Source organism: Miniopterus natalensis, chromosome 21, assembly GCF_054644295.1.
Source record: "Miniopterus natalensis isolate mMinNat1 chromosome 21, mMinNat1.hap1, whole genome shotgun sequence".
In the NCBI taxonomy this organism is placed as follows: domain Eukaryota; kingdom Metazoa; phylum Chordata; class Mammalia; order Chiroptera; family Miniopteridae; genus Miniopterus; species Miniopterus natalensis.
Window position 1 is genome coordinate 18,733,397 of NC_142101.1, and position 15,579 is coordinate 18,748,975.

A 15,579-nucleotide genomic window follows, 5' to 3' on the forward strand; every position below is an offset into this window, starting at 1 on the left:
AAAGCTCTATTCAGGTACAATATATCAGATGCCAGTTAAAATTTTTAAAATTTTTGTTTTGTCTTTTAACCACTGCACACAGTTATACTAGGATCAGCCCTAACTTCAAAATAGGAGCAAAAAGGAAAACTTTGTTTACCATTGAGTTCTCATCGTGAAGGAAATAATTTTTAGCAATTGATGATTTAATTATATCATGTGTTTGTATGCATATATAGATGTGTTTATTGGGCATAGCAGTACTTTTTAAAACTTGAAGTGCATAATTTACTATTTCTAATAAAGGATATTAAAATAAAATTAATTGATACCTAGTTTTACTTTCAATAATTACAGCACTTGTTTTAAAATTCACAAGATTAAAGAAAAATACAGGCATGTTAAGATTTCTGTAACTTAGAAATGAAACGCACTAACTACGTTTATTCTTAAGTTGTGAAACTATTGGAAATTTACAATAAGAAAACTTTCTGATGCCTTTTTTTTCTCCTTAGCAACTCAACCATCCAAATGTAATTAAATATTATGCATCATTCATTGAGGACAATGAACTCAACATAGTTTTGGAATTAGCCGATGCTGGTGATCTGTCCAGAATGATAAAGGTAAGGCTTAGAAAACAAACAAACCGAATATTTATTTTTACTCTTAGGGCTGTCAGTTAGACGTATGGGTATGTCAGATACTTTAAATTGACCTGTGGTAGCTGTGTAATAAGTGACAGGCCTACCTGGCAAATTCACGCTGGGGACTCAGGTGCGTGAACACTCAGAAGCCAGCTTGGGAGCCAACCCAGAGCCTGTCTGCTGGGAGCTGGAGTCGGACCCTGCAGGTGGGTTTCTCTGAGCAGAGCCCCTTGTTTCTGCATCTCCACGCGTCAGGCAGAGGGGCAGAAAGATGGTCGAGCAGCCTGACCGTTCCTGGGCAGCCTCACTAAAGAACAGCGCGGGCTTTGCATTCCGACCTCACACGTCAAACCCCGATTGGGCCACTTAGCAGTTATTTAACTTTCTTTTCTAAATGTGTATTAATTGGGTAGAAGATCAGCTATAACTCATAGGAACCCCCAAGTAACAAACAGTAGCCTAAGCACTGCTGTCGTTGGGCAGCTTATTTCTGTGAGCCACATTTTCTGAACATCAGAACAATAATAAAGTCCACTTTGTAGCCTATTTTAAGTGGTTAATTAATTGGTATTTATTAAGAGCTTTAGAACAGTGCATCACACATGTAAGGATGTGTAATTTGAAGCTACTGTGATATTATTGTTTCGTGTATTTCTTTGTTACATAAAATTCTGGGGCTAGTGTAGCAGCTCAGACCTATCAGATTTTCAGAGACAAGTCTATTTACAGCTGGTGACGTCACCACCCCAGCATGAAGGGACAATGGGCACTTGCTGGCTGTATCTTAAGGTACATTGCCGATGTTGCCACTCAGCGTTTCAGCTTCATCCCATCAGCCAGAGTAGGGTCATGAGTGCATCTAGCTGCAAGGGAGGCTGGAACACGTATCTGCGTTTGGCTGGCCATGTGCTCGCCAAACTTCTACTCTGGGGGATGCCTTGAACAGTGTGGAAATCAACAAAAACCAGCCAAACGAGAAAAGAAAGGCTATTTATTCTGGCTTCCGAAGGCAAGGGAGTCGGCACCATCACTAAGGCTTCGGCAGAGTTCACAGAGTTCACTGGAAGCCGGGCACCTTCTGTGATGGGCTAGAGGAGCGTATGGGGCTTTCTCTGGTTGGTCCTGAGTTGGAAACAGGGACAAAAGTTGGAAGAGCTGCCAGTTACTGAAGAAGTCCTGGCCGTTGGGAGCTGGCTGTGGCAGAAGCTACTGCTTAGCTTCCTGGATTGTCCCTGGAGGCGGCAGCTGGCTCCTCCAGGTCGGACACAGCAAGCTGGCTTCCTGGGTTCTTGGGGATAAGAGGTTGGTTTTCTGGCCAGGTTGCTGAAGGTTGTGGGTCAGAGTCTATTATTACATGTGGTCTGGCTATTGTCTGTCTGTAAATTCTGTCTCCTGGCAGATCTAGAGCCTAGCGAGGAATCTCTGCTCAGGGCGTCACTGTGAGGAGCATTTAGAAGCAGAACCAGGGGCTCCATCTGCATGGCCCTAGTGAGAGCACAGGATTCCTAGAGGCAAGTCTGACCCCAGTGAAGATGAGCATCGTCACCAGCAAATAGGAGAGCTGGCCTTTGATTGGGCCTGGCTGATGCAGAAACCTCGTGTTTCTTAGTGGCCCTTAAAGACTTTGTCACAGAGCTGCTTTGAAAAACCAGGTGACAGCCTGCAGTTTTCATTCCATTACAAAGGCCCCCCAGGCTTCCTGAGCAAGGCGTTGGCAGACTCTCCAGCAGTAGCTGCGAACCCTGCTCCCCGGTGAGGGTTCAGTACCCAGCTCCCCCACTTGGGTCCCTGCGCTTCTCCCAGGGTTGCTGTCCTCGCCTGCAAGGTGCAGGAGGCTCGCTGGAGGTGCCTCCTGACTGTGAAGCTGCAGAGGAGACACCATTCCTGTTATCACAGATGCCATCATGCTGAGCTGTTTGAAGTCCCTGGTGAGAGTGACTCACTGCCATCGGTTATCTGATTTTCCATTTCAGGGACTTCCCACCCTGAGCACAAACAGCCAACCACCAGCAAAATGTCTTGGCGAGTTAGTGACCAATAAAAACAATTATAGGCCTAATTTTAAAAAGAAACGCAAGCACACAATGCGAAATTCTACAAAACAGCTGTCAATGCAAGACAAAGAGAGACGACTAACATAAAATCCTGGGCCAGCTACACCTTTAGGAGCAGGAGTTAAGTCCAGTGGGAAGTTCCGAGGGTAAACCCTCTTTGGGCAAATACCTGCTGAAGGCTCATGCAAGAGCCCATGTCTGTGATAAATCCGCCCCCCACTGAAGGTGATCGTCGTTTGAAGGTGACTGTCGTTTAGTTTTCTGCTCTTGTCCAGTCCAGTTTCCTCCCTTCTCTGCTCCTACTCCGCACACACAGGGGAGCACATCCATTTACCTGGGGGACATGCCTCTCCCTTCACCATCTGGAAACTAACTCCTGGCCGAGTGCCCTGCGAAGCCTCACCCCCAGCTCAGAGTCACCGTGCTGAGGCCGCCGAGGAAGGGAAGATTTGTCCGAGTGACCTCGTGCCTGTGTGGTGATGAGCTCAGCGCCCTTCTTGCCATCAGTGGACTTTATCAGGGACAGGTTTCACCCGCTGATGCGGCGGGTCTAGTAAGACGGGCTCAGACCGCAGATTTCTGGGTTTGGTCAGCAGGAGTGCGGGACTGGTGTAGAGTTGGTAACGATTCCTGAAATACCCTGGGGGCTCTGACTCAAGTTTGAAGGGATCTATCATGTAAAAGACGAATTAGGAAACTGTTCTTAAAGTAAAAGATATTAACTGATTCTTAACAAGTTCTAAGCTTAGAGCAACCCCATGTCCTTGGGTAGAATCCGGGTGGCTCTGCCGTAGAGGGCGAGTCTTGCTCTCCCCCCGCCCCCCTGAAGTCTCAGGTTAGTGAAATGACCGTGTCTGCGTGTGTGGTCATTTCATCGATGTCTGTATTTCCCGTTTGACTCCACGCTCTGTTGAGTCCAGGCAGAGTGCCTGCTCAGCTCCCAGGGCGGTACCTGGCCCATGGCAGTAACTCCGCAGGTACCTGCCGACTGCAAAAGTCGGCTGCTTCACGTGTGTTGCCACTTCTCTGTCCCTGGGGCCCAGTGAGCACGAGGTCGCAGGACACCCAGCAGCTTCCTGCCGATTCACGCTCTGCTCCCGAGGGAGCTGCTGGGGGGGTGAGCCGGGGTGAGCTGGCCTGAGAGCACGGCGCTCGGACGGGAGGCGCTTGCCTTCGGCCCTGAGAAGTCCCTCGGTTGTCTTCTCGGCTCTTTTCTGCGCTGTAGCTGATCTCTGTAGAAGGGGCTGTGTTAGGAGGCGCTCACGGCGCTGCTTTGTGACGGAAGGTGGCAGTGACTTGGTGCTTCACGACGGGCGGGAGGATGCTCCGGTCGGGAGGGAGGCGACTCATCCTTCCCGGGGGGGAGCGTTGTAGGTCACGTGCATCGCGAGGATCTCACTGCCTCGAGCCTGCAGCTTAATTGGGGTAGAAGAGGGGATCAGCTCCCGGTCTGCATTCCAGAAAGAACCTCCAGATAGCAGCGCATCAAAGATTTCTGCAAGTAAATAATTAATTGGCTCAGAGCAGGCTGACAACTGTAATTAAGCTGTTTACAGTGGGAACATTCGGAATCTCTCTAATTAGTGACCGGAGTACCTGAGGCTGTGGTCGGAGGAGGTGCTTCCCAATGAGTCAGGATGAAAGGAAGCCCGGGGTTTTTCATCATATGTTCCTTTATCACCAGTAATCACAACTTTAAGGTAAAATAGACCCTTACAGAGCAGATTTCAGTTCATCCGGTTGTGGGATACGTGCTATAAATTGTGTCGTACGTTGAAGGGGACCCGTCCGTGCTCCGCTGTGTCGTTGCCTTAGTAATACTGTTTATGCCTCTCCTGTGATGTCAGCGGACATATCTGGTGATAGAGACTCAGATGGAGGAGATGGGGACCAGACTCAGAATTATATAAACTAGGGGTTATTTTGGCCTGCCCGGCAGCCTCCCTTTTGATGAACCCAAGAGCCGCTGATGCGGAGACAGTTCCACGCGCCAAGGAAGATGCTAGTCCTTCGTGCTCACGCCCGGTTCACGCAAGGGGAGGGCATTTTACACCGAACTTGGGAATTTGGGGGCGAGGTCTGAGAATTCTGTTTACCACAAACTTTGATAATCAGCTAAAATACCAAGTGTTTTGGAGATAATTATGGTCTTCAAATATTATAGCTTATAAATCCTGGTCACCTCGGGGCGTGGTTTTTGCATTTGCAGCCACATTTTTATTTGTACTTTTCCAAACTCAGAGGCTGTGCTGGAGACAGTCACCCCGAAATGTCTCCTGCTCTCTTGACCTGCGGCTCCTCAAAGCAGGGGCGTCCTCCCGACAGCGCCCTCTGCCGGCGGTGCCGATTCAGTTTACCCGGTGCCTCCGCTTTAATTCAGCCGGGGCTCCCCAGCGGACAGCCCCCAGGACACACCGGCTTTTCCCGTCATCAGCGCTGGTTTTCTCAAAAGAAATGCGCTTACATGCAAGAAATGGTCAGAAGACAGCCCGTGTTTAAACAGACACGCAAAAAGCACTGGGAGAGACCAGTGGCGTAACGAAACTGCCTGTGATTTATTTTACGATCAAATCAGCTTTATAAAATTAATCTTCAGAACCCTGCTACTTGTTCGATGCTCACATTTTACGTGGCCGCTCTGTCGGGGCCGCACTGTAGCGGCGCCAGGTTATTGTCACCTTCTGAGATTCGCTGTTCAGCGAGAAAACCCCCAAGAACATAGGAACACGAAAAATCAGACCGTCGTGGTCTGGGAGCAGCTTCCCCAGTGTGACCTCGAGGGCAGGTCCTTCCTTCTGCCTCTTCCTGTGTACACGACTCATTTTTAATATAGTGGGACTTTCTTAAGTGAATTGCCATGTTGATTGTAGTTGTGGTGATTGTAGAATCCATGTTAGAGCGTAACATTTTCTTTCATGGTCTGATACTGACGTGATATACTGTGTTTCTGAGTGAAGAGAGGCCTGGTCCCCTTGCCCCTCGACACCAGCCGGTCTCTGCTGATCCCGCAGCAGGAGGGCGGGTGGACGGGCGGATGTGGGCGCATTTCAAGCCTGAGAGAAAATCCTGTGCACAGGAGTGATTTTGCAGCCTCACCCTGAGAGTGAAAACTGATGTTGACAGCAGTCCACCATTAAAAATACTCAATATTGAAACCTGATATGGGAGGCTTTGTTTCAACATTTTAGTAATACCCTGATTTGCTTTTTAACCACCTGGTCATCTAATTGTTACTCGTTTTTTGCGGCTGATGTAACAGCCGTTGAAATTGCTGATAAGTTCATTGCCACAGTGTGTTACACGAAGGATGAATCTGAAGTTACCAGCTTTCCTCTAAGACCTGGCCTCTGAGACAGTCGGTGTAACCTCTTGCTGACAGTGAAGTGGGGGCGTCAGCAGATTCTCTGTGCTGCTTTTCACCCCAGCCTGCCCACAGCTGGTCACGGGTAAAAATCGACAGAGATGCCATTTTAGAATTACCTGAAGCACAGTTCTCTGTATTCAATAACAAAAAATCAAATCAGCTAAACTTCCCAAAATGCCAAGTTCCCAGGTAAAATGCACGGAAGTACACATGTAAATGTTGATGTCTGTTACTAACTTTGTATTTTAAAAGGTTATCAGAAAGTTTTGTGAAACTTATTTAAATATAGTACTTTATGTTGGTCTTTTATAAATATTGTTACATAGCAAACCAATTGCATTTTTGTTTTTGAAAAAATAATTTTTATGTAATGAATCTTTATGAATCTTACATGGCCGAGAACTGTGTTCTTGAATGAGTGTGTTGCTAGTGTCTTCTCCCAGCCAGTCTCAGGTGGAAGAGTGGACTTGAGCCTGAACCTGGCTCACGGTTCATTTAACGCGTGGCCCCCGCTGTCCCCCAGACACCTGGTTGGTGCTCAGCCTTGGTCCCGCCTTCCCGCTTCTTTTCATCTATGAAGTTTAGTTTCATTCATTCAGAGCAAACTGCAAGTTTGACTTGTAATGTGCAATAGAAATATTTACGAAAATTTCTACCTAAATCCCTTTAATGTTTAATAAATGAAGTGATATTTCAAGTCACCCAGCCGGTTCAGCATTTATTTGAAAGGATTCTATAGTGAAACCTCTGTCAGCAGCAGAGTTATCTTTTCATGAACATAGTCGCCTTCCGGTTTCTCAGTTGTTTTATTCCAGCTTTTCCTTAGATGAAATTTAAAGTCTTCCTTTCAGGAGAAGAAATTATTTCACATAGATGTTAATTTTCTTAAATAGTTAGATATCGCAAAGACACTATGGCCTGTGCTCACTTTAGACACACATGGGAGAAATTTAAGCTACTATGTCAGGTAAAATTCTTGGAATCATCTCACTCTGGAAAATCATGTTTTTTGTTGGCATTAGGTAGATAAATAGGTGTCTTTCTGTCCTGGCTCTTTGCATATCAGAATCTCATCCTAAGGAATTTTAGTTCTTATAATTTTGTCTTTTGTTTTTAAAAGCATTTTAAGAAGCAGAAGAGGCTGATTCCGGAAAGGACCGTGTGGAAGTACTTTGTCCAGCTGTGCAGCGCCCTGGAGCACATGCACTCCCGCCGGGTCATGCACCGAGGTGAGGGCGCCCGCGGGGTCCCCGTTTCATCCGGGGGAAGTGCCTCCCGGCCACCACGGAGCCGATGGCGTCCTGGGACTGTGCCCTTGCGGCAGAGCCCTGAGTGGTCTCTGTGGAGTGAGAATGAGTTCTTCTTCTGCTCGACTGTGAGCATTTACTGAGTTAGGTGGGAAAGAAACAGCAGGTGCAGGAAAGCACAGGAAGGGGTCATCTCCCCGCCCCATCCCCATGTAACTGTATATCATGGCTACGCAGATTTTTAATTTTCCACATTAGCTCTTAATATATTCTTGGTTATTAGTCAGATGGTTGGGCATAATGTGAAGGTCACTCACTAAGGACTCGACCCCGTGATTTGGGGCATGAAAAATTTCATTGATACTTATTTAGGCAACTAAGATTTCTCAGGACTTCTACATAATTATATGCATAGTATTATGACTTTATATTTTATGTAAATATATCAATAAACTAATATTTAGTAAGATATTTTATTTAAAATTGATGTAAAAGGGATTCAAATTTATTTTTTGCTTTATATTAAAGGAGTTTATTTGAAAATGGGAAAATATGTTTTAAATGAAAATTAATTGTGCTCTTTAACACTCTGCCTTAATGATTGTCTCTCAGAGGACTGAGAACTCAGAAATATTAGGCTACATAAAAATTACTCAGAATAAAGTAATTGGCTCAAAATTCAAACAGTTTTTTTTAGGATACACTTTAAATTCAACCATGAAAAGTGGTTTAACCCTTGAAAATAGCTACAATGGCTCATCTTTCCATGATGCCTCCATTTGTTTGCAGATATCAAACCAGCCAACGTGTTCATCACGGCCACGGGCGTGGTCAAGCTTGGGGACCTGGGCCTCGGCCGCTTCTTCAGCTCCAAAACCACAGCTGCGCACTCTCTAGGTGAGCGACACGGCCTGATTTCACGCAGGTACCTCCCCCCTTCCCAGGCTTAGACGTCCGAGGCTGTGCCGACTACCTGCCAGCCCTTATATTTTAATCAGACTGTTAAAAGCTCATCAGGTTCTGGCAGAGACACCTCCAGCTCCATTCATCAGGCTGGCACTTGGTAAAGGAAAATTAGTGAACAAACCTAGTTTTAACTGTCACCATGGAACCCTCCTTTTATTTTACATTTAATAACATTAAAAGAAGGATCAGGAAGAATTCTGTGCTAACTAAGAATATGTGTGAACTAAGGGGGGAAATCCCGGCACAGACTTGTGTGTGTTGACAAGTTGACCCTGATTTTTACTTTGAAAGATTCAGGAGCCTCATACGTTATTGTTGCATATTTTACGAGCAAATTTAGACGACTGCTTTTAAGGGTTGGATCCGAAAACCAGTTGAAAATGTGGCCACCTATAGGAGTGAATTTTGTTTATGGAAAATGTGACAGGATTGTAGGTTTTGTCCACGTCTCTCTGTCTGAGTGTGAGGAGCAGCCTGATGTTCTGGGGAGAGCAGAGGCCACCCATGTGCCCTGTTCTGTAGAGCCTGGGTCGGGCCATCAGCGACTTTTTTTCTTGACAAGTCTGCTAAAGGTTTATCAATTTTGCTTTTTTCAGAGAACCAGGTCTTAATTTCATTGATTTTTTTTTTTTTTCCATTTAGTTATTTCTTCTGTGATCCTTACACTTTCCTTTCTCCTGCTCACTGTGGGCTTAGTTCAGTCTCCTTTTCCTGGTTCCTGTAGATGTGCAGCTAGCGTGTGTGGTTGAGACTTTTGTCTCCTGAGGTATTGCTATGAACGTCCCTCTTAGGACTGCTTTTGCTGCATACCACAGACTTTGAATGTTGTGCTTTTACTCAGCTCAGGATATATTTTGATTTTCCTTTTGGTATTTTTGTTGACCCATTGGCTGTTTATAGCATATTGCTTAGTCTCTGTGTGTTTGTGTTATTTCCAGTTTTCTTCTTGTAATTGGTTTCTGTTTTTATACCATTTTGGTTGGTAGAGATGTTTGACATGATTTCTGTCTTTTTGAATTTACTGAGACCTGTCCTGTGTCCTGCCGTGTGGTCTGTCCTGGGGACCGTTCCGTGTGCCCTTGAGACGACGGCACATTCTGATGCTTCGGGTGGAGCATTTCCACAGATCAGTTCCTCCGTCCCTCCTCGCCCCCCCCCCCCCCCCCCCCGCCAGCAGGGACTCCCCAGGCCGGCGCCTGTGCCCGGGGTTTGGGGTGCTCCCCGTGGGCGCTCCCCGCGGCCCTGCCCCTGCCTCGCTGCGAGCCGCCTGCCGGGGGTCACCAGCCACCATGCGGGGTGCGAGGCTGCACTGGAAGGGCTGGGACCCCAAAGCCGAGCGCGCCCCTGGCCCCCGCCCTCTCCAGGCCCCTGGGCGCCTCTGCGGGAGGGCAGCGGGCGGCCCCAGGTTCGTTCCCTCGGGCCGGGGCCTGTGCGCAGCCGGTGCCTGGGGGTCCCCCCCCCCCCCCCGGCCCCGGGTCCCTTCCCCGGCACCGCGCTGCGGGTGACCGATTCCCCGGGGTCATGGGGCGAGCTCAGGGCCGTCAGTTCTGGAAACTGCCTCCTGCGGGGGCGGAGGGTTGTGGGGCGGCCCCAGGGCGCCGTCAAAGTGAACGGTGCGACTGACCTACCCGTCTGCCGACCCGACGTGTCACTATCTAAATGAACCTATGTGGCCGCGCTCGCGGGGGGCGCACCCGTTTCTTTAAAGAGCAAGAGGCCTGAAACCGCCGGGCACCCCCGGGCCCCGGGCAGAACCCGCCCCGATGCGGGAACCTGGGGCCTGGGGCTCCGCGGGGCGGACTCGGCGCTGCCGGGGGGGGGGGGGGGGGGGGGGGGGGGGGCGGGGGGGGGCGGGCTTTGAAAGCCTCGGGGTCTCAGGAGCAGCCTCTCACCTGGTGAATGGCTCCCGGACGCTTTAATCCAGAATTTTGCGAGTGATTTCTCAGCACAGCCGCGCCTCACTTTTACACCCGGTTTCGCTTGGCGTGTTTTGCAGTGGGCACGCCTTACTACATGTCCCCCGAGAGGATACACGAGAACGGCTACAACTTCAAGTCCGACATCTGGTCCCTGGGCTGCCTCCTGTACGAGGTAGGTCGCGTCGTGAATCCGTGTCCCCGCGTCCGCTGGCCTAAGACGCCTCCCCCCGGTGGGGTGCACTCGTTTTCCTGGGTGATGGTTAAGAATTGATGTTTTTATTACGCAGAGTTAATCCACGCGCTTAGTAGCTGCTTTTATAATGGAGTTTAGTGACTATACATTTCTGCACATTTACTTTCTCTAATATATTTTTAATTTCCCTTTTGATGAGAATTTTGTTTCTTAATGTTTATATGTTAATATGGTGTTTTCCAGTATATCTTATTTACAAAAATATTCATTCGAACATTGGTGAGAACACTTGCTTATCTGTGCAAGTAGGACAGGTCTAGGGGATGGATTTAAAATGTGAAAGCACAGGAAGGGCCTTTATCACTTTCACCTGGAGTAAGGGGGCTGTAAGGGTGCTGTGCAAACAGACCCTTCTCCTGGGTTACCCGGCGATTTCATTTCCATGAGTGACCACAGGTGTGGGTCGAGCTGGGTGAAATACTCTCTCCTGTTCTGCCCCTGCTGATTCATCACAGGGACCTGGAGGCATGTGGGTGGGTCCTCTGCAAACACTGCAGAAATCCCGGTGGGGAGGGAAGCGTAGGATGAGCCCCTCACATCCCTGCCACAGGGTAATGACACCAGAGAGGATCCGAAGCTAGTAACTCTGTCATTTCATTTTTTAACTGAAGGGGATCTTCCCAGGAATAAAGGCTTTCAGTCAAGGCTGTTATTTTAAAATTAGTCTACATTTAAGTAACCCCTTTAATAAAATAAAATGAAGGAAGATGATACATTGAGTCACCTTCCTGGTTTAATGTATGCAAAGGAAACCTGCACAGATACATAGAAACCAATGTGCTTCTTACTCTCATCTGTTTCAGTTGTTCCACCAGTCCTTGGAAGTGGAGAATAAGAAGGTTATTTTTTTTAATGTGTATCATGATTTTTAGCTGTTATTTTACTGATGGCAGTTTCACATTTCCAAATTTTAAGGGTTTGTTTATTTTGAGATTTTTTTACTTTGTTCCCCCTACTATAGTGACTGATGACTTTAAAAGGACTTTTAAATGTTCTTAAATTATATCCCTAGGATAATTTTTATTATGAAAAGTTATGAGTTAGTGATATAACAAGTATTTTTTATGTGTGCATATGAGATTACTTTATGCTTACTATGTTATATTTTGTTAACAATTTGGTACAATGTTAAAAAGAAATGATCTGATTATATTAAGTAACTATAATGTGTAAAAGTCACCATACATTTTAAAACATTTAATACCTGTTCAGGTCTTAGATTCCTTCAGACCACAGTCTGATATCATTAAAGCAACATTTTCCTTTCAAACACCTAAAATAAACAGCAAAGTGAATCCCACTGATGAGATTAAATTTAGCAACAAAAAAGGAAAAGTTGGGTTGAAGTTATAAGTGTTTTTTGGGAAGTTTGCAGAATTCTTTTAGGGCCAGCAGACTCTCGGGTCAGAACTGAACGAATTCTCCACATTTGGAACTTGCCTGAGGGGCAGTGTCCATTTTTGTGTCCCGAAAATGGTCTCCAAAATAAAAATGATTCCTGTGGCCACTCCTACGCCCACGAGTGTGAACTGCTACGGATGATTTTGAATTCAAGTATTTGTCATGTTAACACTAGTTTCCATTTCGCTGTGTTTCCTCAATTCCTGTGTGCAGATCATTTGGAAGACCTGGAATTTTTCTAAAGATTTAATTTACCTTTATGTTGTATCTGCTTCCAATTAGGTGTTAATATCATGTTACCAGAAATACCCAGTAACTGAGCTTTAAACATTATTGGCCGAAAGATTACTGGATATTTTATATTGTGTTCCACCAAGAATTGACAATGAAGGAGCCGGAGCCTTTTTTGAAAATGTATTTGAAACGCAGAAAATTAGACTTTCAAATATTCCTGAAACTTAAAAGAAAAAAAAAACCCCACCTAGCAGAACCGTTTTAATTGATATGCAACAAAGTAGACTTTACTAATTAAAACCAAGATGCTGCGCTTTTGCTACACGGACCTTTACATGGAAAAGCCGGTTTTACACGGTTCCTTTATTGTTCGGCGCAGCAACTGCATCCTCGCAGGGTTGTAGGTTGGTGGCTTACAGTTCAGAAAAAGAGAAAGCTGCCACCAGCCCCGCAGACAGACAGCGGGCTGGGCCGGCGAGGCCCCGGAATACTAATCAGCAGCGGGGACCCCGGAGGTCAGGGAGCAAGTCAATCATCCCGCGCCCGCCGCGGCGCGGGATCAAATTAGCCTGAGAAATGCAGCTGCGGGCGGAGCGGGCGAGCAGCTGTCAGGGGCCGCGCGCGCTGCTCTAATGAACCAGATGAATAGCGCGAGAGCTGGGAAGTAAAAACAGGACAGTTGACATTTTTCATCTGTCAGCGCGGGAGACGCCTGGAAACACGCCTCCCTGTTAACTCCTTGGGGGCCCCGCCGGTGCCTTTTCACGCGCCGCGTGTCGCGCCCGAGCCCTGCGCCGCTCCCGCGCTGGCGGTGGGTTTGGGGCGCACCGAGGGCCCTGGGCAGCGTGCCCCTCGGGCTCTGCCTTGTCCTTAAGTGTTCTTGCATTTTGAGCAAAAACACCCGTGGTGATGATGATGGGAGGGCCTCTTCCGGAAATTCCCTCCCGACGAGATGTTCTCTGCGTTTGGGGACATTCAGATGTTTATTTTCCCTCTTCCCGGGGACCAGCCATTCCAGAGGTGGTTTTCTGCGGGGCTGTGTCGACTTCGCATGAGATGCGCCCCTCGCCGGGCTCCGAGGGGTTAAGGCTGCGTGTGCGGGCGGCAGGCGGGGGGAGCCCCTTCCACGCGGTCCCCCTGGGACGCTCGGAGCTCCGCGCTGCCGGGAGTGTGCGCCCCCCCCCCCCCAGCCAAGCCGATTAGCGCCCAGAAAGGGGTGACTGGCTGGGCCGCTGCCAGCCCCGCGCTCCGGAGGCCCCGGAGCTTCCACGGAGGCGGACACCGGACGCTGAGGTTTAGCTCGGGCCCTGCTCCCCCAGCCCCGCCTGCACTTCAGATGTCAGGCTGGAGCCTCCTCTGGAAATAAATTTAAATCCAATAATGTCTTTTTTAAAGTTGCTGGTTCCTCGAGTCATTGTTTTTCTGCTTTAAAATCCCGTTTGGATGCCTTGAAGTATCGCCCATGAGTCATAGAGACTTTGAGCATATTTAGTGTTTCTCTGAGATGTGATCAAAAGGAAACAAGTTCTAAGCCTTTGTAAAGAACGTGAGGGTTGGGCACCAAATCCGGATGGAGATTTCTTTTTCCACAGAAACTGTTATTTGAGATAACACACTAGGCATTCCACACCCCCCCCCCCCAAGCCGTGGCTGGGGTATAACTCAGTGTTAACCTTAGTTTTGTGTTTGTTACATTTCAGCCATTAGGTGTTGGATACAGAGTATCCCTGTCTGTTCAGTCCTGAGACTGTACCGGTTGCTTTTATGGTGACTAGTTATAAAGAATCTTAAGTTACTTCGTGCCCTTTTCTTAATACTGTTTCATGTTGCATATGTAGACAAATACATGTTGACTACTGCTCCCTGTTAGGGAATTTTAAATGTTGGAGAAAAAAACACCAAAAATCAAAGTAAGATTTTTAGAAGTTACTAAATAATTACCACAGAGAGATGGTCGTGAAAATCGGGAGGCCCAGCGCTCTTTGTTTAAAGTGTGTGGTTGTCTTCTGCCCCGTGTAAAGCACTGGGTGGGACCCTGTGAGGCGACCAGTGACTGTATCAGTTTCATTGGAAGCGTTTTGCAGATGGCCGCCCTGCAGAGCCCCTTCTACGGCGACAAGATGAACCTCTACTCGCTGTGCAAGAAGATTGAGCAGTGCGACTACCCCCCGCTCCCTTCAGACCACTACTCGGAGGAAGTAAGTTGCTCGCGGTCCCTGTGTTCACCTAGTGTTCGTCCTGCCAACACTCACATTGTACTAAGACGTGTCCCTTTATCCCCAAATCCAAATGGCTTCAAGTACAGGTGGCAGAAGTGGCACTTTTCATTGTGCTCTCGTTTCCCTGGAGACTCGCTGTGTGCGGGTTGGCTCTGGGATTCTCTAGTGGGGTGGTGTAGACTCGGCCACGCCTGCTGCGGCAGAAAACGCCAGGGCCAGTCAGGGCTGGGACGCCTCAGGCCCTGGCTGCCGGTCAGCGTGGCCCAGGCCCTCTTCACGGGGCAGCCGCTGTCTAGAACCTTCTCTTTTGGCAGAGCTTCCCTCTTCTTCATGTTTTCCCAAAACTGAAATGTGCTTCTCTTACATGTCCCTCAACTGTGTGCTCTCAGCTCCACCCTCCCCCTCTTGACAATACCTGTCCTGTCCCTGCCTCACCGCCACACTCAGAGTCCCACCGGTCGTGTTTGGAGGTCAGCAGTGTAGACCTGTGAAAAGTATATGGGGCGGGATGCACACTGTAGAGGACTCGACCTTCTTACCACCCGAGTCACAATCCTTGCTTGCTTGGCTGCTTGGGTAAGCCGCTGAAATGAGTTGTTTCTGCTCCACCCAGCGTCTCCCACTTTAGCCCAGTACATCATTTTACCAATTCCATCTTGATTTTACCAATTCCATCATGGTTTTACCGGTTAAGGGGTTAAGGAGGAGACGTGCAGAATAGGGAGTCTCAGGTTAACTCCACGGGGTCATGACTTTGGAGAGCTCCTTGGAGATCCGCCCAGAGCCGCCGCCTGGAGCTGGGCACCTGCCTCCCGCGAGCAGCCGGGAGACCGGGAGAGCGGCGGGGGCCGGGTGCGAGCGGCGGTGCGCACGGACCGGTGCTCTCGCCCTGGTTTGGAAGGAGCGCGCTCGCTTCTCCGTAAGGGACAGTGAGCGGGTGTCGCTGGAGGAATCGCTGCCACGTGTAAGCATCGGGTCCCGGGCTGCCAGCGCCCCTTTCTGGCGCTGTGATGCCCACGGCCGCCCGCGGCCCGTTTCGCAGCGTCGGGTGCCGGCCCCGCGCGGGGCGCTGGCTGAGGCTCGGCCTGTGCGGCCCGCGGGCCCCCGCTTCAGGGCCTGTCCCGGGCGGCTGCGCAGGCGGCCTTCAGGGGGGGGCCCAGCCCGGCGGCAGCGCGGGGTGTGGGGGGGTGTCGGGGTGTCAGGGCCGCGCCTTTGTTGTGTCACTCAGGCCGCCTGGGCTCCGCGGGCGCATGAATATTTCAGGGGCTGCATCCTGGGGACGCTCCCCGGCTAATC

General features: G+C 48.9%; 1 protein-coding gene across 3 annotated transcripts in view; it reads left to right on the forward strand.

The window, feature by feature from the left end:
- Positions 1-15,579, forward strand: part of NEK7 (NIMA related kinase 7) — a 44,121-nt gene that overhangs the window by 25,795 nt on the left and 2,747 nt on the right. For 2 of the 3 annotated variants that reach the window (XM_087829015.1, XM_087829016.1), the window contains 5 exons: positions 495-605; positions 7,165-7,273; positions 8,081-8,188; positions 10,254-10,348; positions 14,149-14,262. In XM_087829015.1, coding sequence (XP_087685141.1) covers positions 495-605; positions 7,165-7,273; positions 8,081-8,188; positions 10,254-10,348; positions 14,149-14,262 — 537 coding nt within the window. Of the gene's footprint in view, positions 1-494; positions 606-7,164; positions 7,274-8,080; positions 8,189-10,253; positions 10,349-14,138; positions 14,263-15,579 lie in introns of all 3 variants that reach the window. The other variant, XM_087829017.1, reaches the window with a different exon arrangement.